Source organism: Coffea eugenioides, chromosome 11 (assembly GCF_003713205.1).
Source record: "Coffea eugenioides isolate CCC68of chromosome 11, Ceug_1.0, whole genome shotgun sequence".
NCBI lineage: Eukaryota > Viridiplantae > Streptophyta > Magnoliopsida > Gentianales > Rubiaceae > Coffea > Coffea eugenioides.
Genome location: NC_040045.1, coordinates 40533583 through 40557293, shown reverse-complemented (window position 1 = coordinate 40557293; position 23711 = coordinate 40533583). Strand labels below are relative to the sequence as shown.

Sequence of the window (23711 nt, the reverse complement as noted above, 5' to 3'; positions counted from 1 at the left end):
GTAATCCTCCTAAGAACCTAATCGTACAGGAATTTACATCCGATTCTCGGCTGAATGAGAAGATTAAAGTGACCGACTTTATAATCTGGCTTATCATCCTCATGTTGAATGGAATATGCTTTTGGAGTTTGGTGTGGACCATCATAAGGCCATATTTCTTTTTCTTCTTCTGAGGATGCTTATTCAGATCTTTAGCCGAAAGTATAGACTGGATGAAACTTCAGATGATCAGGGTCAAGCATAGAAATCTAAAATGTACTAGAAAAGAAAAAAAGGTGCTATTTGAAAGAGAAAGATTTATATACATAGAACTTGCATCATGGATGAACTCAAGTGACAATGACAGTCACTGTTTTCCTTGGAAATTTATGGGATGTAAACAGAAATTTGTGACTGGTAATTTTACACATCACTGTAGCCAATTGGGAAACAAACTTCTAACATAGTGTACCATACCACCATATTGTTCAGACAAAATCGGACCACAAAAAAAAAAAAATACATATCAAACTATTTTCTTGTTTTGTGTTACATTTACTTACTATTTCAAAGTCCAAAGCTTGAAAATAAAACAAGGGTTTTGTGTTCATTGATGTCTATGACATGGATATAGATTCGTAACACTGTTGCTTTGCTATCCATAAGTTGCATAATACACGACTGATGCTTGAGTTTTGGGGTTCTATATTATTGAGGCTGTTTAGACTTTTTTTCTTTTTTTTTTCGTTTTGTAGTTGGGGGGGGGGGGGGGGGGGCGCTGTAAATATCTGTATATAGGGAGGGAGTGGAAGAGTGAAGAAACAAGAAGGGGGAATTGAATGACACATAGAATATCGTGGAATCTAGTTAAACTAGAAGAATAATAAGTTCCAGGGAGCAAAATTTTCACAAATCAAAGTTTGAAATACAAAGTGCCTCCTGCTAATCATTCGAGCGTGTAAAGCAATACTCTATTAGTTTCGTTGAACAGTTTGAAGGGATGCTACCAGTAATCAATGAAGTAGAGGTTGGTCTCTCTGGAGATTGCATTAATGTTTGTATGAAGAAACTGTATCTTTTAAACCACCGAAAGGCGGGGAAAAAGAACGAAAACAAAGCTTTAATTTGAATCCTTTTTGTTCCTTGACATTTCTGTCTTTCTTTTCCAATTCGCATGAAGTAGCAGACCGAAAGCATTTTCTGCAAGTAGAAAAGACTTTTAAGGCTTTTCGCGTAAGTTGTTGCTTTCGTCGACATGTCTCTTGAACTTATTACAATGTGAGATAGGTTAGGGACCAAAAAAGATACAGATCAAAATTTTTATGGAATATGTCTTAAACGTTTATACATAGGGGAGTAATTATGTTATAATTATTTTCTTTTTCCTTGTTTCTCCTAAATGGTGACTCAATTTCTTGTCTTTTAAAAAAAAAAAAAAGAAAATCAATAATAATGATTCTCCATTTATTCCTTTACCAACTTCAACAGTCAAATTAACCTTGAGTAGATGGAATGCAAAACTTAAAAGATCTATAGAAGCTGGCTGTGACACAATTTTATAGACAATAAAAAATAGAACAAGGGAATTAATTAGAAGAAAAAAAACATCACATATTTGCTAACATTCTTCTTGACAATAATATAGCAATTTCCTGTTCGATTAATCCAAAGGTCTATTTTTGAACTTCTCTTTGGAAAATGAATATTCAAGAGCACTCATGATGGTCCAAATTACGTAAACAGTTATTGAAATTTTTATTCCCTTTCCGTGAAACAGCAAGAGTTCTACGTCTCCCACCTTCTAGGGGCGGTATGGCTGTCTAAACTCTTAAACAATTACCATTTTTTTGTGAGTTTCATCAACTTTTCTCCCCTCTTCCTCCCAACAGCCCAATCGATTCTGAACATTTTCAAGGCAGGGATGCACCTATTAAGAGAGAATCAGACAGTATATTCTTGTTTTTTTTTTTTTGAAATATTATAGCTTAGTTTGACACAACAAATTATCACCATATATATTTGTTTATTTAAGTTGACTAACATAATTGTCCTTGTTTTTGTTGTGAAGTTACGGACTAAAAACCTAGCTAAGTTGTAGTACACAAGTACCACCAAAAAAAAAATTGATAATAATATCACAGCGGGCGAAAGTACCAAATTTTAGATTATATCTTTGAATTGATCTTCTGGGGTGAAACAATTTTCTAACACCCAATTCATCCCTCCCTGACTTTGAGCGAGCTCAAATCCATACCAATGTGAATAAGAAGATGTTTCAAGGTCTAATTAATCAAGAATGATTCAAGTTCTAGTTAATCAAGAATGACGTCATACCCAGAAATACCCATTTATGTAAGTGAAAAGTTTATAAGTGAAGATGTATAAAAATTGATTCATGTAACCTAAGTATAAACTTTGTCGTACTAGCTGATCTATTTCTCAATAAGTATACATATGATATCTTCAAAAAAAAAAAAAAAAAAAAAAAAGGGCTAGTCAATTGTGAAAATCTCCTCTATCCATAGCTAATCATTCTTTTCCGTATGGTAAAAATGGGGTTCCTATTTAGGAGGCCTAAGTCCTAACAATAACCTTGAAGTTGTTCACCCGCTTTAGAGAATTTAGCTCATTTTAGGCCTTTTAAAATTTTTTTATAACATTTCGTCATCATAATTAAGAGGGTTTATTGCATTTATGATGGACAATTCCAATGAATTAATGCTTTTTCGTTACTACTATTTTCCAATTAAAGCAGAAGAGAAGGGATGAAAAGGATACAAGCAAATAAAATAAAAAAAAAGCACAGGTGATGTTTTCCCCTTGATGGCTATTAAAATAACTAGAGATGCAAAAAAGAAAACAAAATAACTCGAGAAGTGTTATTTTGACAAGTAAATGTTATTTATGCCAAAAAAGGCATAAATTATATTTTGACAAGTAATCCTTCGATTTTGGAGTAAGGTGTACTTTGACAAGAATTCAAAAACAGCAACCCCATTCTAAAGTAGAATTGATAAAACTTCTAAATAAATTAAGAAAAATGTTATTTGCATTCTTAGTTTTGTTAATCACACTCCCACTATCGTTTTAATCATTTAATTTTTATTTATTACACTATATGATAAAACAAATAATGAGACTGCAAATAAGATTACCTATAAATTAATTCGAAATGCATGACAAAAAATAATAGAAAAAGGAAAGCAGTAACACTTCATATTTTAAATACATGGAAAAAAACTTCTATAGTGATACATAAGACCTACGTACGAATACATACACATAATCATTTTTTTACTAGCATTTAATATCTACATAAGAGGCGAGTGTAGAGATGAATTTGGTGGTACGGCAGAAGGAGTGTAAATGAGAACTCTCGAGTAGGAATGGCAACGGGGCGGGGTGCTGCCCACTAATTCCCCCCGCGCCCCGCTCCTCTCGCCCCACGCCTAGCCCTACCCCGCTTCCTCTGCGAAGCTAATAAAAATTTGTCATATAATTTCATTATAGTCAAATTTTAGCAAATAATCAAGTGCTAAAGTATGAACACATTACCAATTTATTATCCATTGTAATTTCACAATTGAAAGTCATAAAAACAATTCAACAAAAGTTATTTGAATACAATCCAATATGATGAAACAAATACAATTAAAGTAGTTAAGATTTGACTTTTGACACAAATACAATCACTAAGTCATTAATTTTTTTTTGAGAAAAAAAGTGTTATTGTGTTAAGTATAATTAGAAATTTAGTATAAATGTATTAGTAAATTTATTATAACTAATTAATAATTTCTATTAGTAAACATGTATAATTATTAGTATAATTAATAATATCAATTATATTATATATACATTATATAATATATATAATTAATAATATCAATATTAGCTCCGCTCGGGGCAGGTACCCATCCCAATTGTATTAGAACCTCCCTCTTGCACTAAAAAAAAAAAAAAGAGTTTAAAAAGAAAAAAAATGCATCGCAGGCAGGAGTATGGCAAAGCTGGCCATTGGCCACGAACGAGCCCTGCCCGAAACGGGGCTTATATTCTGTTTTCTGGCTGGTACGATAACCCACCCAAGAGAGTCCATCGCTTTGACACCACTCCCTCTACTACTACCCACCCAAGAGAGTATCTGTCCCTCACTCTCCAGTCTCCTCTCTGCTCTCTCCCACTCTTCCTTTCTTCTCCTGTCCGCTATCGAACAGGACACCCTCGCCACACCGTCCTGCTACCCTTTACCACTCAGTATTCATGGCATAAACCTATAAATAAAAGTAGAGCTTTCTGGGCTTCTTTCATTCCTAATTTCCTCCTGCAACTGGCTTTTCCCCTTTCTTTTTTCTCTCCTACGTCTAGTGCATGAGGGAATGGTAGTAAAACTGACTATTAATTACACGACTCCGAAGCTCTTTATTACTGCTATAAATTTGATCATATTTACTCGAAGATGAAGCAAAAGATTATTACGAAAGCAATAGCGAGCATGAGGAGGCTTTAATGGCTAATGCCAACAAACGGCAACTGTTCATCCTCATCCTCAAGACTTCAACAACGTTATCTCTTCTTCTTCTTCGTCAGGATCAGCATCAAATTAATAGAGAAGAGCTTCAAGACAAGAAAACACACTCTAGCTCACATAGTGGTGTCGTACGATCATATATATATACATATACATATACATGTATAAATACTTATAGTGTCTCTCCTCATCATCCATCCCAATAACAAACTCGTCCATCGTACCACCACCAAAACCATTTCCGTTCTTCACCCCAGTCCTAACAGTCCTTCATCTCTCACACTCTTTTCCTCGTCTCATGTTTCCCGTATGTTTTATGTGCCTAGCTAGGAAACAATATCAGAAATATTCTCAGTCATCACTACAGCAGCTGCTCCTCCACCCCCTTATTTTCCGTACTACCTTAGTACTAATCATCTCCTACTCCCTATTTCTTTTTTGCCCTTATCATTACATCCTCCTCCTTATGAACAGATTATCCTCGCTTTTACCCAAAAAAACTACTAATATCAAGACTAGTACTTCCTCCACTACTATTAATCACCGTCCTCGTCATAGTCTTAGCCAACTCTCCTCTATTTTCTCCTTCTTCAGCCTAAAATCCACCTCATCGCCAGAAACCGACATGACCGCCATGAACTCCAACAACTCCTCCTCCTCCATTCACCGCCGTCAGAAGCTGAAAAAGCTGGTGGTCGTTATGGGCGCCACTGGCTCTGGAAAATCAAAGCTCTCGGTCGATTTGGGAACGAGGTTCTTTCCCAACTCCGAGATCGTCAACTCGGATAAAATCCAAGTCTACCGTGGCCTGGACATCGCCACCAACAAAATCTCAATGCATGACCGAAAAGGAGTCCCACATCATTTCCTGGGCGAGTTTGACCCGGAAACCGAGTTCACCCCGTCCGATTTCCGCGAACTCGCTCCGAAAACCATTGCACAGATAACCTCCAGGCGAAACCTCCCGCTCATCGTCGGCGGGTCCAACTCCTTCATCTACTCCCTGCTGGCGAAGCGGTTTAACTCGGAGACCGACGTCTTTGACGAGTCCAGCGCGATAAACTCAGTGTCCTCCGAGCTTCGCTACAGCTGCTGCTTCCTGTGGGTGGACGTGTCACTGCCCATTCTCAACGAGTACCTGGACAAGCGAGTTGACGAGATGCTTGACTCGGGGATGTACGAGGAGCTGGAGGAGTATTTTGCTCGGGAGGGTTTCGCTGAGTCTGAGTCCGCGAGCCGGACGGGGCTGAGGAAGGCGATTGGGGTGCCGGAGTTCGAGAGGTATTTCAAAAGGGTCGGGCTGGGTGGTGGGGCGGATGGTTCGGAGGCGGAAAAGCGACTCTCATATGAAGAAGCCGTGAAGGCGATCAAGGAGAACACGTGTACGCTGGCGAAGAGGCAACAGGAGAAGATCCAACGACTGAAAGATGCCGGGTGGGACCTACAGAAAATAGACGCCACGGAGGCATTTCGGGCAGCTATGGGGATGACGTCAGATTCCGGCAAGAGAGCGTCGGATATTTGGGAAAAAATGGTGGTGGAACCAAGCGCGAAGATTGTGAAGCGGTTCTTGATGGAGTAGGTTTTCCAGCTGTTTCCAGCTCTCAACCCTCAACAATCTCTCTCTTGTTTGTTAAGCACCATTTGCTCTCCATCTTCTTCTTCTTCTTTTTTTTTTTGTTTTGGGTTTTCAATTTTACATTTCTTTTTTCCCTTTTCCTTTTTTTTTTTTTGGTGTAAAAGCTTTTTTTTTCTTTCTTTTTTAAATTGGATGGAGTTAATTTCAGAATTTGGCGGCCAATTTTGGCGGAATATTCAGGACGCCTTCTGACAAAAAGTGTGCTGGGCTCTGACGGTTGAGGTGGAATTGGAGGTTGTGGCGGTGACGGTGGAGTGGTGTAGCTTTGGCCGTTGTTGCAGATATTCCTAACTTTATAAATACAGAAATTCTGGACAAATTCTCCTCCTATCTTTTTTCTTTTGCTCTTTTTTTTTTGTTTTTGTCTTTTATTTTGTTTGTACAAACAAATGTGGGGGGACTTTTGAAAATTAACCAAATCCCATAAGATGGATGATGAAGATTAGTGGATGAAGGAGGCTTTGGAATTTCTTGAACAGAGGTCCCGATCCAGTAATCAACAGTTTAAAATGAAATCATCGATTAAAAGGGGAATGAATGAATGATAAATGTGGATTAGAGTTTAATAAAAACACATAGAAGTTGTGATCAAGTTCTCAACCAACCAACCAAGAAGATTTGTCAAATTAAATCACCCTCTTACAAGCTGACGTTAACTCTGAGAATAAAGCAAAGCTGAGCTTACAGGAAATGGGGTGTGGTTGTTGCAGAAGCATACAAATTTTGCCTTTTTGGAAAGAGTTCCCTATCCTTCCTGCGTCGGCGGAGAGGAATTGAAGGCCCCCACGGCTGAACAATTTCGGATCCCCAATTTAATTGAAAGGAAATGCTGAAAAACAAAAAACAAACAAAAATGAGGTGTCCCCTACCTACTCAACAGTGTGCACCTTATAAGCAAAAATCAATCGGTACCCTTTTAGGCTTAGGATTTTAACTCTATGGGTTACTAATGATCAAGTCACAAATTATGGAGCCCATTTGTTTCTTTTACCTCGGCACCTTTTTATTTTACGCACGTCAAATTATTATAATACATTTTTTTTTTAAAAAAAAAAAAAAGTCAAATGGGCTTGTTCTGTATCGAGTTAAAATATTGGGTGCATTTGACTATAAGCAATTTAAATTTATCAACGCCAATATTGGATGGAGAGAATAAAGTTCATAAGCCATGATAAAATTTGGGAGTGCTCAGAGCACTAATGCAACTGACGGTACAAAATTTACTCAAATATGTTCCTTTTAATAATAGGATTTGGTGGTGTCTGTCTTTTTTTAGCTACAGTTTAGCCTTTGGTTTAGCCAAAGTACTGCTTATAATGAGCATTTGTGGTCATAATTTCTTTTGGAGGACTGGACTGTCTATGGTCATAATTGGATGGCATATTTTCTTAATATTTTTGTCCCTGATTAAGAAGCTGCTTAATTAAGTGATACTTTCTTTTACATTAATTACGTCTAATTGCCTTCCTCATTTTTTTTTCAAAAAAAAAAAAAAACTTGTTATACCCTGTTTCGCTAATCTTGTTTTCCTTTTTTTCTGATACACATACATTCAAACTTGTCATGCAATGAGATTCTTTCAATTTTTAATCATAAGATTCAATATTCATTTAAGTAAATTTGCTCAAGACGATTACATCGAAAGTTCCCTTGATAGAAAAAAAATTGAGTCCACACGAAAGGGAGAATATTCTATTCCGAAATTTCCTCCTTTCTTTTGTTCCGTCTCAAACGAAGTTCATTTTCAAGGATGAGTCAAAACATGCGTTAAGAAAGGTAAACAGCTACAAATTCATGGATGTATGTAGTTGGAACAAAAATCAAAATTGTTGTAAAGGGTCAAAAGTCAAATAGTTTTTTTTTTCTTTCAAATTATTGGAAAAGGAGTATTCAAATATTTGGACCTCAGGAGTCCACAAGTCGTTTTAGATGTAGAACAACACCAACCTACCCAAAGAGATTTAATGGAATAGGAGTGTGGTCCTAATCCTACTAAACTTCCATTAATTTGTGCTTCTTCTTTGAGGTGCTAGAGGGGGAACTGTGTTTCTTCCACCAAAGGCAAATTCCTTGTGTTGTCCATTTTAAAAATGTAAATGAAGCTCCATAGATGGGGAGTTGGGACTATTGACATTCTGTCAATTTTCTCATCTAGAATGGCACTTTCTCTTAATTGGATTTGTCAATTTGGAGAACTGAGGAGGTCCATGTAAAACACAAACAAACCTTTCCAAGTCACTTCTTTGAAAAATCGAACTTACTTGAGCTGAAAGTCTCCTAAGGTTTGAAAAAAAAGGGGGGGGGGGGTTCAAGATCATACATATAGAAAATTTTTTCGATTGGGATTTGCCGACAAAGTATTTTCCACATGTAAAATCATGATGCACGGTTAAACACTAGGTCACATTCCACAGTAAATTTTTTATTTTGGTACAAAAGAAACAGCTAGCAGCAAGAATAGAGAGTAGCATGCAGTTCTGAGTCATCCATCACAAGGTAATATCAATAAGGACTTCAGGCCAATAGCATAGGTTGTAGAATGAACGTCTTTAAGTCTGGCTTTTGCATCAACTCTTCAATTGGAATTTAATGTAATAAAACAAAACATTGTTGTACTAATGTGGGTGTTTGTGTAAACTTTCAATAGATTAAGCTCATTAACTAACTAAAGTTGATTAAAAACAAAAAAAGGGTTAGTCCAAGAGATTATTATGCTTACTTTTATTATCCAAATCCAATTTTACTGATCTTGAGCATGGAAAAAGAACTTGTCGCTGATTGAACACTAGATAGAAGAGAAATCAATTTTTTCAACAATAGCTTCATTTCTGTAAGGTAACTTGATGGTGGAAAAGACGAATAAGAAATTATGTAATCTCCCTTCTTGCACTTGTTTAACAAGAAAATCCAGCTTTATTTATCAGTTTTAATAACTGATGGGGAGTGGTGCAGAGACAATGCTCCTTCTATGGTCGATTAACAAGGGGACCAATGTACCCGAAATCTTTCTTTACTTGCAGCTTTCCTAGCAACGTGATGGAGAAACCTTACATCAATTTGAAGGCTGCGTGATCTTAAATTTTTCCATGGAGGCTAGTTGATAAAGTTTTCAAGTGATGTTCATGTTGGAATTAATTTAAAAAATAATGGGTGGAATTGTCTCATTTTGGTATCCATGGCCTCTTGGGATTGGCTAGACGGACGCGACGCTTGGAATTACGTCTCATTTTCTGTTTTCCTGCAGTACTTCCAAACCTCAAACATCAACGTTTGGAACATGAGATTATCTTAATTAAACACGTACAATGCTTCATGCTTATGATAATTTAGATAATACATTCTTACGTGGGACATGACTAAAGCACACTTTGTGAATGGTGATGAAAATCAGGCCGTGCATGCATATGAGAACAAGCACCAGCATTGATTGCAATCATGGTATTAGAATTTCCTCAAGCTTAGTTTAGCTGGTGAGGACATTATTCAAGTAAATATAATGTCCGATGATTTGATTCTCAAATCCTCCCCTTTCTCTTTCATTTTATTTTTGTAATGTTAGAAATCTCCTCTTGAATATTAGAAAAAAAAAATCAGGGTATTAGATCAGAAGTTGCCAAATAATGTCCTGGGAAAATAAACTGGCTTGGAATATCTTGTTGAATGTATTCAATCAGTTTATTTAACTTCTTTCGCTGATTTTAAGTGAGAGTACACTTAACATGCTACTAATTCAGTACTATGAAAAAAGAAACATGATTCTAACATCAACCACTTTACCAGCAGAATATGGTTGAGGAAAACTATTGCCAAATCTTTCTGAAGCAAGAGGGACATTAAGATCGATCCTTAACTGACACAAACAGGAGTCAGGCTTTCCATAAAGATAGTGATTATAGATGACATAAAGCACGTAAAGATAATATAGTGTTTTTTGTATTTTAGAATATGGAAGCATTAATCAATTATAATTAATTTGTTGTATTACGAGTTTATCGCCCAGATTAATAACCAACGGACCACATAGCCCAGCTAGCCATGCATCTTAAGAACGAGTCACCTATACATGATAGGTGGCCAATTCTCGTAGTCTTTCCTCCCTTAATTTTGGTGCACTGAAAACGATGGGATTCATTGCATGCAAAGTTGTAGCTGTTCAGGCTTTGGACAATTGTCGCATTGCCAATTATGGGATGGAAGGGACAAGCACTAATGTCCAAGGTTATGAACCTTCCAGCCAAAAATAGAAACTCAACCCTTCAATTCTATCATGTCATTGTCTCCTTAACTCCAGAGTTAAATTTCTTGAGACGCACAACTCCTGGTACTTGAGAGGGACCAAACTACGTTGCACGGACGAGGTCGCTATCACATTTGATTCCTTTTTTGTGTTCCCTGATTCCATTTTTCTGCATGATTGATTATCAGTTTCCTAAATAAGCAACCTATGCTTGGATCGTACTGCAGATGGAATGGTGTATTCATTTGATACCAATCATAGGTAGGTCCCATTCTTCTGTTGTATGCATCAATATCTCCACCTCATTTTTTTCAAAGCATGAGCTTTGGGATGAAGACCCTCGAATCGTGAGGTTAGATTCTGGAATCAGACATGGGCTCGATCTCTTGGAATTGAATCGGCAACGACCTTACTGATTGGGATTTATGGTCAACTGTCGAATGCTAGCTATTGAAGGAAAATGTAATATAGAAGTACAAGACTGTATTGAGTCAAACCAGAAAAATTCAAGAGAGAATTCTATAGAAATAAGTTTACATAAATGAGGATCAAAACTTGAAGAATTCAAGGCGTGTAATCACTTTCCTTGAAGTTTGATTGCCCCCACTATCTTGCTAATCCGGTTTCTGGGCAAAAACTCTAGAATACAATGAATTCTAATTAGACAACCAAGTAGCAAGTTCTTGTATTTGTCTAATCAAGAATAAAAATGCTTAAGTTAGTTTTCTGGTGTTCAATACATTGATTTATAGACCCACAATATTCAGAAAACTGTTAGAAACTGTTCACATATAATCTTTCAAAGGAACATGCAGTTTCACTGTGAAAAGGTGCTTCAAAAGGTGCAAATTTTTTCTATTTTGCAAACTACATTAACAATCCCCCACTTAGTTTGCAAAATAGAAAGTCAAACTAACACTGAAAGTTCATGCATCAAGGAAAGTAACTCTCGTCTTAAACTCCCCTTGCTGAAAAATTAATTTTTGGTCTGATTTGGTCGTTCTGGATTAGATGTGGGCACATCTAACTCATAGAAAGTCTTCTGTTTTGTAACTGGAACTCTGATCTTTAAACGTGATCACTTAGCGTGGGCACGCTTAAGTCCTAAGGAGTCTTTTGGTCACCAAACCGAAATACATATTTAAGTGAAGCCTTTGGTGGCTAGATTGCTTAAACCAAGATTTACAAAAATAAGAAATATTACATACATGAATCATGTAGCATTTATATATTCACAACCGTCTGTAGCACTATTACCGGCCATGTGCTCATCCTATTGATGACCATATACAAGAGATCACCCAAAACTCTTGTTAGAAGCGGCACCACTTCTATGACCATATAGGTAAACTATATTTCTAGTTTTAACAAATAAAACACAAGAAATATGTTTATTAAGAGTTACTTCTCATCCTACTCACTTAAGAGTAACACATAACACTACTAATTGGAATGGTCTACACACAAAAAACGTAGTGTTCACTATCACTTGAAGTAACTTGTTATTACCCTTTAAACCTTCCAAACTAGGGGTAGTACTAGAAGAAAGGTTGGGTTACCATTGCTAAGTGATTTTAGTATAAGGGTTTTAATCTCATTCTGGATGTTGTCACATTCACTAACTCTCTTGTTAGAGGTTTAGTCAACGGATCCGTCAAGTTTTTGTGTGTTCTTACAAACACAATACTGACAACATCACTTGCAAGCATTTGTCTCATAAATGCATGTTTCAAACTTATATGTCTAGACTTACCATTGTAAACTTTATTCAATGCTCTAGACATAGTAGCTTCACTATCACAAAAGATAGTTGTTGGAGGCATTGATCTAGGCCAAAAATCAATATCGAGTAAAAGATCTCTTAGCCACTCAGCCTCTTTACAAGCTGAAGATAGTGCAATAAATTCAGCTTCCATGGTTGAATGAGTTATCACCGTTTGCTTCTTGGAAACCCATGAGATAGCTCCACCACCAAGCATAAAAGTCCAACCACTAGTCGGTTTTTGCTCACTAATACTAGTAACCCAACTAGCATCTGAAAACCCCTCAAGAACACTAGGAAAACTATTATAAAAGAGCCCAAGATCTTTGGTTCTTTTAAGATAACCAATCACTCTACAAATAGTTTTTCAATGATCTTTTCTTGGATTTTTAGTATATCTAGCTAGTCTACAAACGGTGTATGAAATATCCGGCCTAGTGCAACTCATTGCATACATAAGACTACCAATAACACTAGCATATTCTAGTTGAGCTATTGGTTTACCGGTATTCCCATATAGCTTAAAGTTAGGATCAAAGGGGGTGCCAACTTCTTTCACACTTAAATGTTGATACTTCTTTAATATTTTCTCAACATAATGTGATTGAGACAAGGCAAAACCCCCCACTATGTCTTTTAACTTTAATCCCCAAGATAGTATCTACTTCACCAAGATCTTTCATCTTGAATTTAGAAGATAAATACTTCTTAGTTTCTACTACACCTTTAAGTGTAGCACTAACAATTAGCATGTCATTTACATACAAACAAATAATCACACTATACTTACTATTGGATTTAGAATAAATGCACTTATCAGCATTATTGTACCGAAATCCACTAGAGAGTAAAACAGATTCGAATTTCTCATGCCATTGTTTTGGAGCTTGTTTCAAGCCATATAAAGACTTCACTAGTTTACACACCTTATGTTCATTACCCGAGAGTACAAAACCTTCTGGTTGATTCATGTGCACCTCCTCATTCAAATCACCATTTAAGAAAGCTGTTTTAACATCCATTTGATGCACATGAAAGCTAAAAACAGAAGCTAAAGCTAGTAATACTCTAACAGAGGTTATCCTAGCCACAAGTGCATATGTGTCAAAATAGTCTATTCCTTTCTTTTGTCTATAGCCTTTAGCCACTACTCTATCCTTATAAACAAAAATAGTTCCATTAGTGGCATATTTCTTGCGAAATACCCACTTACAATCAATAGGTTTAGAATCTTGAGGCAATTCGACAAGAACTCAAGTATTGTTAGACAATATTGAGTCTATTTCATCATTCACAGCCTCTTTCCAAAATGCAGCATCTCTCGATTTCGTAGCTTCATCATATGTCTTAGGATCATCCTCTACACTCAACAAAATTGGAGTTTTATTTAGTAGAAAATCTCTATTTCTTTCTACTAGAAAAACAATAGCTTGAATAGACACAAAGTCTGGGGGCAATTGTTTTTCTTTTCTTTGTCTTTGACTCCTCCTAGGTTCACTAGGAGTATCAATTTCTTTTCTTTTTGTACCACTAGAAGAGGTTGCATTTGGAGAGGATGGACCTATAGTAACTGTTGAGTCTTTAAAAAACTTATCTTCAAAGAACTCAATATCCCTTGACTCAACTATTATATTTGAACCAAGATCAAGTAGTCCATAGGCTTTCGAATTTTCTGCATAGCCAACGAACACACTTTTAAGGGCTCTAGGTCCCAATTTAGTCCTTTTATTATCAGGAACCCTATAGTAGGCTATACAACCCCAAATCCTTAAATAAGACAGATTTGGTTTTCTATTTTTCCACACTTCATAGGGAGAAATTCTAGTTTTTAAGGAAGGAATTCTATTATGAACATGACATGCAACTAACAAAGGTTCACCCCACAAATTATTTGGCAACCCTGAACTCACAAGCATGGAATTAACCATATCTTCAAGAGTTCGATTTTTCTTTTCAGCCAAACCATTTTGTTGTGGTGTGTATGGTGCACTGGTTTGGTGTACAATTCAACTTTCTTCACAAAATTTCGAGAATTCACTAGGGAAGTACTCACCCCCTCTATCACTTCTCAAAATTTTAATTTTCTTATTCAATTGATTTTCTGCTAAAGCCTTGTATGTTTTAAACATACCAAATATTTCTTCTTTGTGTTTCATAAGATACACATACACAAACCTAGAACAATCATCTATGAATGTGACAAAGTATCTATTTCCTCCTCTAGTTAGAAAACCATTGAATTCACACACATCAGAATGCACAAGATCAAGCATTTGTGTTTGTCATTCAACTTTAGGAAAAGGCAACCTTGTAATCTTGGTTTGAACACAAGTTTCACATTTCTTATTTTCAAGATCATTATATGAAATTAGGCCATCTTTAGACATAAATTTCAACACTTTATGATTTACATGTCCTAACCTACAATGCCACAAAAAATAAGAACAAGTAGAAAAAGTAGAAGCCAAAGAGTAAACAGAAATATCATTCACTTTATTAATACTCAACTTGAACATTCCATTACAAGAATAGCCATTCCCTACAAATACACCATTCTTTGACAAAATTACATTATTTGACTCTAGTACAGCCTTCAATTCTTTCTTGTTAAGAATGTCTGTAGACACTAAATTCTTAACAACGTCATGAACATGAAGTACGTTGGTAAGGATTAACTTTTTACCGGATGTGAATTGAAGATGCACATCCCCTTTGCCATGAACCTTGGCTCTCACTCCATTTGCCATGACAACTTCATGACCTTCAAGAAGTTCATAACTCTTGAACTGATTCTTTTCATTGCAAACATGAATTGCAGCACCAGAATCATACCACCAATCCTTTGAAGACGTAGGTGTCGTCATATGAAGTTCAGTCAGCGTACCAAAAGTCATCATTGCTACAATTTCTGCACACTCATCAACAAGATTAGCACTTGGAGCAACATTTTTCTTTTGTTTCTTGTTGAGTTTGTGCTCGGCCTTATAATGACATTTCTTACCACAATTGTAACAATTTCTATTTTTTTTCTTATTGTCTTTTGAATTAGTATTCTCAGGCCTCTTTCTCTTACTACCAGAATTCATTTTCTCTTCAACCATATTAGTCTTAGAAGCATTGTCAATTTCTAGTTTTTGAAGTATTCTGGCCCCTTCTTCAATTCTAAGATGTTTCAAAACACTAGATAAAGTTAAAGTTTCAGAAGTGTGAAGTAACTTCTTTTGGTAATCATTCCATAATGGTGGCAACTTCGCAATTATTGCACCAACTTGGAAAGATTCAAAACTTCAACACCATAATCTTTAAGTTTAGAAACTATCACTTGAAGATTATGAATTTGGTCCATCAGAGAAAAGGAATCAGCCAACTTAAACTCAAAATATTTCTTAATGAGAAACTTATCTGTGCCTTGCTTTTGGGTTGTATACTCTCGCTCAATTGCAGCCCAGATTTTTCTTGGATTTCGTACTCCTTGGAACATATCGTAGTAACTATCCGAGAGGGTGTTGAGAATGTGGTCTCGGCAAATAATCTCGTCCTCTTCACGCTTTTGTCTTTGCTTTGTCACTTCCTCGGACTCACTGATAGGGTGTTAATTGTTAGTAATTTTATTGTTAATTTCCCCTTTTATTCTTGCCAAATATTGTTTTAATTATTAATATTTACTTATATTTGGTATTGGGGTTTAATTTCAGGAACAAAGCAGAAAATTACCAAAAAGGAGGGACTTTTATGGGAAAATGGAGACTTCTAAGGACCTTGGACTCTTGAATTGGTGGGGACCACAAGCTAGTGCAAGGCATTTAGTCATGTGGGCTTTTCAAAGAAAGCTACGTAAGAGACTTGGAGCAAGAAGTATTTTGGAGGTTTTGTCCACATGTGCGGGGACCACGGATAAGAAGCATGAGTCATTTGGACTCTAGGAAAAGAAACGTACAAGACTTTGAATTTGGTGTGGGGACCACTAGAGATAGCATTAGACTTCCTTTTGGCTTTAAAAAGGGAGAAACGTAGGAGAGATGGGGGATCAATAGTTTTTAGGATAGTTTAGTTTTGTTTCTTCCTTGGCTCTTTTGATGGCCTGGACCTCATTGGAATTACTTGAAGATTTTCTTATGAGGCGTGGCTAAATTTGTCTAGTCAAGAACAACGGAGGATTTGGTTCTACTAAATTTGTGAGATCGAATTAGTTTTTATTTATTTCCATTATTCACTGGTATTTGTCTATCTTCTGCTTTATGTTCATATGGTTGTTTTATTATTCGATTATCCAGGGCCCGGATTCTAGATTAATTCAATAACATGAAGCCAATTAGGATAGTTAAATCCGTAATTGTTTAATTATTCTAAACTGGTGGCAACTGGCATGATTGGGTTCGTGTCAGGGGGATAGACAGGCTAACTTAAAGAGACCCTCGTAGCGTGTTGATTGGTTAGAATTAGGCTCTTCTAATTATTCATGCAATTAGGGAATTGAACTTCTATGGTCGTACCTAGGGTTATTTCCTGATTAGAGAAATAGTCAACGGTCGTACCTTGGCTATCGACAAATTGAGGAAGAGTTGGTTGTTTATCGCGTGTATGACAACTATAACTAATTTATCAGATAGTAATTGGAATAATCCTTGCATCTGTGATCGAATTAAGTGAACCATCTCTGAAGTTGTCTCTTGGCTAGAGTTCGTCCATTATTACTTTTATTGTGATAATTAGTTATTTGAGTTGTAGTTATTTTATTTTATTTTAATTCATTCCAAGTAATTTAGTTACTCTCATTTTCAAAAACCCCCCATATCTGGAACTTGAGAAGAAATTAAATTATCCCCAGTCCTTGTGGATTCGACCCTGCTTACCGCTACATACAGAATTTGTATTTTATTTGAGCAGGTATTTATTATTGCACAGGTTCGGCACCTGTCAATTTTTGGCGACCCTCCGCTGGAGCAGGAATTTCTGAAAGATTCGGATTGAAAATGTAAGCCACCTTCAATGCAGTGAGGAAGAACATAAGTTTGTCCTTTCAACGGTTGAAGTTGGTTCCGGTTCCATCAAGTTTATCCAACTTAACGAAATCTTGGTTCATAACTTTGATGGCACTCTCTTGTGTAGACTCCATTCTTGTCAATCAATCAAACTTCAAGATTGAAGGAAAATGTAATATAGAAGTACAAGACTGTATTGAGTCAAACCAGAAAAATTCAAGAGAGAATTCTATAGAAATAAGTTTACATAAATGGGGATCAAAACTTGAAGAATTCAAGGCGTGTAATCACTTTCCTTGAAGTTTGATTACCTCCACTATCTTGCTAGTCCGGTTTCTAGGCAAAAACTCTAGGATACAATGAATTCTAATTAGGCAACCAAGTAGCAAGTTCTTGGATTTGTCTAGTCAAGAATAAAAATGCTTAAGTTAGTTTTCTGGTGTTCAACACATTGATTTATACACCCACAATATTCAGAAAACTGTTAGAAACTGTTCACATATAACCTTTCAAAGGAACATGCAGTTTCACTGTGAAAAGGTGCTTCAAAAGGTGCAAACCTTTCCTATTTTGCAAACTACATTAACAGCTTAGATCCTCTTCATTCGATGCATTTATCGAAATCTTCCAAATTAAAGCTCGGATTCAACAATATCGAGAAGATTTGTTCGTCCAAAGTTATTAGTTTATTTTCAAGGCCCTCGTAAGATGCTTTGAAGAATTTGATACCATTTGACTGATGAATCATCAGTATCTTTGTTGTGCAGTAGTTCTAGATCTAGAACAAAAATGGCTTTTAACGACATTTAAAAATATCAGTATAGATAATTTAACCTGACACTTTATCTATCCTCACACCTAGAGCGAGTGTTGTCCCTTTCAATATGGGGATAGACTCATACTATTCAACATGTCAAGAAAACTATGCTGTTATAACATTCCATCTGCCAACAAAAATTCCTTTTCTTGATAATTGAAAGTGTCAGGATAGGTATAATACAATATTAAAATATCGATTTCTATGCTGACACTTTTAATTGTCAGGAATTTTTGTTTTTTTGAGATAGAAGCAACCTGCAGGTAGTGCTCCTTGCTATACATTCCGTCAATCAGAAACCCAAATGACTTTTAAAATTATTCCAAAGAACAGAATGCATATAAGATAATATGCTATGATGCAAAAATCTAGAAACATCAAACTTGAGCAGTATCGTGATTATGAGAACTGAAAATGCCAACTCCCATAAGCAAGAGGAGATTTGTCATCATGTTTCATACATCAAAAGCAGAATGCAAATGAGACTAAATGATATACAAGCCAACACACAGTGAAAAATCTCAGAATAAATGCAAGCGTACTTTGTTTATAGCAATAACAATTCGCACTCCAGCTGCTTTGGCATGAGCAATGGCCTCTTCTGTTTGAGGTCGAATTCCATCATCAGTAGCAACTACAATAACAGCAATGTCTGTTACTCTGGCTCCACGAGCTCTCATTGCTCCAAATGCCTATCCAACCATTTTTACAGTTATGTTAGATAATTCATCTTGATAAAGGCCTTTTAAGATATGTCTGCAAAATCTCCAAGAAGAGCATTTGACATAAAAATTTTAAAAAAAGAAAAAAAAACTTGCATGAATAAGCAGTTAAAAGTTAGAACCAGTGCTACATCATTAATTACCTCATGTCCAGGGGTGTCAAGGAAAACACAAGTCTGTGGCTTGCCATCAAAAGGTACTTGTACCTTGTATGCCCCCATGCCTTGAGTAATTGCACCTGCTTCAGATGCTGCCACCTACAGTAGGTTGTCTAAGATTTAGTTCCCAGCTATTCAAGTATCATAACATAAGACAGAATAAGGTACTTCTTCTAAAGTCATCAAATGATAATGGCATTACAAATAATGTACCTCAACGTGAACATCAATAAAAATAATCGATTCATACCTTGCTTTTCCTGATGTAATCCAAAAGTGTGGTCTGCCAACCCAAAAGAAAACCAGTAATATATTAGCTAAAGATTGTTATGGGACAATAAATCTAGAATGACTCTCCTAAAGATCAATTAACTGGAAGCACACAAAATGTTCATAGGCAACAATCAAATAACAAAGAAAGGTAAAATTATTTCATGCGATGAGATCATAATGACTTCAAAAAAGGTCCATTAACTGGCGATTCTAGTTGACAATTTGCAATAAATCATTATTCATGTTCTTTAAGGTACAAATATCACTTTTCGTTCCTTGAAATTAATGGCATTGTAGCTGTGGATGATAACAGTGTGGGGCCACTTTACAAGCATATTTTTCCTCCAGCTTTAGCGCCATGGCTTTCATTCGTTGGGTTGCCGTGGAAGGTCTTTTGCAAATATTCCATGTTCTCAGTTTATGAACTGTTCTGGTTGATAATGCATTTAATTGATAAAAGCGATTTTTTTTCCCTTTGACTGCTAGGTTGTACCTTTCCCCTTGTTTGAATTTCAGAGCAAGTGGATAGCTGGTACTCTGTGTGGTCGGCTTTCACTTCCTTCTCCCAAGGAGATGATGGCTGATATTCAAGCTTTCTACTCATCAATGGAAGCATCTGGCACTCCAAAGCGGTATACTCATAACATGGCTGGTTATCAGGTAGAAAATGCTCACCTCCTGCTGATTTGATTTAGCTGCAGCTCTTCATTGTCATCTTTCACCAGTGTGACCCTCTTTGCACTTGCTTTTCCATGGACCTAGGCTAGAGTTTTTAATTTCTGCCCAACTCAACTGATGCGTTGTTTTATATCGCCAGTTCAAATATAACGATTGGTTGGCTGCTTAGTGTGGTTGTCTGCCGACTGAAGAATGGAGAAAGCAGATGTATGTTGAAACTTCCATGAGAAAGAGGTCTCAGCCTGAGACATACAGAAACCAGTGGGAAGATGAACACTTGGTCAGACAGGCACAAGCTGATTTTTCACAGTACTTTTCAAAAGTTCCCAGTAGCTAGATATCAAAATCACCCTTCTAATTGGTTGATTTGTTGATGGGGTTTGTTTATTGTTTAATCCTTGATTTTCTCAAAATCATATAGACTGGTGAATAGTGGCAATGCAGTGTCACGAGTCTGTAATTCTCATGAACGTAACACTTGCAACCCAATAAGCTGAATAAGAGGACTAGATGTTACATTTTTTGTCCAGCTAATGAGAATAATACCTTGAACTTTATTTATATTTTCATCTTAAACTCATTAGCTAAATGGGATATATTGTAAAGAACAGTATCAGTTAAAAGACTACAAAAAGATTAGCATCAGTTAAAGGAAGAAAAAGCCATCTACCACAGCTTGTTCTTGCACCACAGAACAAGATATTGTCCACAGAATGCTGCTTTTGGTAGCTAGGCTTAAACCGGTAATGTACTGTACAAAAAGGTGTGCACCAGCCATAAGTAATCGTCAACTACATGATCACTGACCCATAAGTAATCTACCAAAATCACAATGCCGAACAAAATAAGAATGACTTAGCACAAAGCCCCATTATACAACTATTAGAACTCAAAGCATCATACACCATTTTTTATTTTTGCCACACAACAGAAACCTCAAACTATAAAACAGGAAAAAAAATCAAATTTAATTCATAAATCAGCTCTTTAAAAAATCCAAATAGCAATTTTTAACTGACACCCAACTAGATTTTCAACAAAGATTATCGAGGCATTTCATCAAACATGTCGAAGGCTATTACTAATTCTACACAAACAACTCCATTTCCTCTTTCCCTGTCCTCTTTTAGCTTATAAACCTCTGAAGCGCTATAATTTATAACCATCACATGCCTATAATAGCACAAACTTGGTCAAAATTTTGAGCCAAAAATAACTATAAAACAACGTTCCGCGTACAATTTCAACAAATAGGGGGAAAAACATACACACACACAAAGATGCACTGCATATCTGTGTAACTATAGGAACGCAAAAACCACGAATTTGAAGTAGTAAGTGGGCTTTTGGCTTACCTGGACACCTTCGGAAGCGGTAGAGACGGGGGAAGAGGTGAAATCGGAGTCAAGGGTAAGAAAAAGGAAAATGGCGAGACCAAAAAACGAGATTGCCATTAGTAAAAGTAAGCCAATGAACTAGGAAATTTGCCAAAAGGGCAAATTGAGATTGGACTTGGAAGACAATTCTCGATAAACTATTCGAGTCGGGGGAGAAATTTGTTGAGCCGAATTTGAAGAAGAAGATGACGATGACCTGGAAGTGGGTTTCCTTCGAGAGAGATTTTGTTGCTGATGCTGCTGTTAGCTGCCTGAGGGAGCCACGGTTGAAGCTTTATGGAAACTGCTGCTTGGCTGCTACCCATTTTTCCCACCAACTACATCGGAATCTGACAACAGAGAGATAGAGAGACAGAGAGAGGGGGGCTGGAAATGGTGGAGCTGGAAAATGAAAATTTTGAGCAAGTGTTTTAGCCGGCAGAATGAAAATTTTGAGTGTTTTAGAGCGAATGAATCTTCCGCCAAAATCAAACGATGCCGTTTAGTGTCTTTCTTTTTTTTTGGTATATCTCACATTTTCTCAAGTGTCATGTTAGATAGTCTAAAGGCACATTATTATTTTTATATCTAATAAAATAAAAAAAATTAGACTATATATTATTGAATTGCTAATAAGTGTCATGATAGGAGTGCTATAATGACACAAACCAACAAGTGTCCCTACAGACATGTCAGGAAAAGCCATTTTTGTTGTAGTGGACCCCGTTTTGTTGTAGTGGACCCCGTCAAACGAGACCTGGATGACAACTGGTTTTTATGTCATGAACAGGTTTTTATATGTGCAATTCAGATCAAATGCCATTTGGTTAGTTCCAGAAATAAGCAATAATCTACCGATTTAGCATCGATTAGTTGGATGATAGGTGAATAACCAATGGGCCATGGTTTGATTTCTACATATATGCAAATAAATGCATGCATCTGACCGTAAACTTCTCTAGACGGACATTGAAATGCAACCCAGCTTGATAAAAGAAAAAGTTGATCTCATGATCATATCAGAATAGTGCACGTTGAGCTTCTAACTGAGAGTTCACTTCATGACTGTGATGACATGACAAATAGACCAGGATCGATCATGTCCATTTTTTGGGCCAAATGAATAAACATTTTTCAAGTAAGATTTGATGTTAAAATAGTAGCATGCACGACTTAGTTAGACTTGCTCATAAGAAGCTATACAGCATATGCTTCCATCATGAACTCGAAAGCTTCGAAGAGTCAAAAAAATGAGTGTGTTCTCCACTCCTAAGTCATATTGAAGACATATAGTTTTGTTAACATGAAATTTAAAATATGAATGTGATTATCGTTCTAATGACTAAGTATGGGAGGTGGACCCAATATTGGCGCATGCCTCAGCCACACATACTCATGTCATGCCTGTTTCAGCAATGGCTAGCCGAACTTGGACATGCTTCTTCTGACCAAGGTTGTTCTCTGTAACATTTTTTTTTAATGGAAATTTCATATAAACGAGGTACGTGTACTTGTACAATTGTATTTATAATCTCGTACTCATTCAAACACGCAAATTCTTGCTCAATGTCCTCTCATTCAACATATAAAACATGAAGGAACGTATACTAAACAGCAACCTACATGTTATTTAAATTAAATCAACCTAAAACTTTTTTCTTGGGTACTATAGATTTTGTTGTAGCTTGAAATATAGGCTAAGTTTATCCGTGAAAAGATCTCTTTCTTACCAAAAAAAAAAATTTTGTTTGGGGGTACAAAAGTACACGCATGTCTATGCGCATACCTATATGGTAAACAATGGAGGAAATGATGATTGAAGAATTGGGAGATCCAAGAAGTGTAACAAAAAGAGTGAAAGACAAAGATATCGAAAAGTGAGAATGAGTGCCTTGGAAGCATTTTGTCATAATTCATATGCAAAAAATACATTGCTCCCTATGGATTATTCTTGAACCCTACATTGTATAGAAGCATACGTACAACACATCAAATGAAACCACAATTGAATAATGTGCAACATGCTGGCAATTTTAGCGGCAATCCAAGAAGTGAAGTTGCCTCTGCCTAAAAACTACAAGGAAGAGGAGTGGCAGTGAGTCAGTCGGCGTGCGGTTCCTTTTGCGCATGATCCTATATATTTCGTGCCATCCTCAAACCACGTACCATAAAACTAATACTATATTTGCGTGTAGCGTACGAGTGTGTGTATTAATATTTGTCTTATATTTGCACATTTCGTGAGGTGAAGGGTAGGGCACTAATTGATCATAAGTACTTCGAGTTCGCAGAACAAAATGTTACGATTGGCCTTTGTTGCTAGGTATGTTCTTTGATTATTTACGAGGAACATTGAGAGGATTAATGCATGTTGGTTCCTTGCATGCTTACATTTTTTTATATACCAAGTGCGAGTTCGAGTGTCTATCCACTTGGGCTCCTCTAAGTAGGAATATATGACAAATGTTTGTTTTCTTGCGATTGTTGAATTTTGTTATAATTAGGCAGAAATCGAGGATACTGTTTGAGGTTGGTTGGTGAGTTTCTTATTTCGAGG

General features: G+C 36.4%; 1 protein-coding gene across 1 annotated transcript; it reads left to right on the top strand.

The window, feature by feature from the left end:
• The first annotated feature begins 5135 nt into the window (after positions 1 to 5135).
• On the top strand, positions 5136 to 6169 carry LOC113752585 (adenylate isopentenyltransferase-like). The gene has a single exon (XM_027296690.1). It carries the CDS (start codon positions 5136 to 5138, stop codon positions 6090 to 6092), a length of 957 nt encoding a protein of 318 aa, XP_027152491.1. The 3' UTR covers positions 6093 to 6169.
• Positions 6170 to 23711: the final 17542 nt, after the last annotated feature.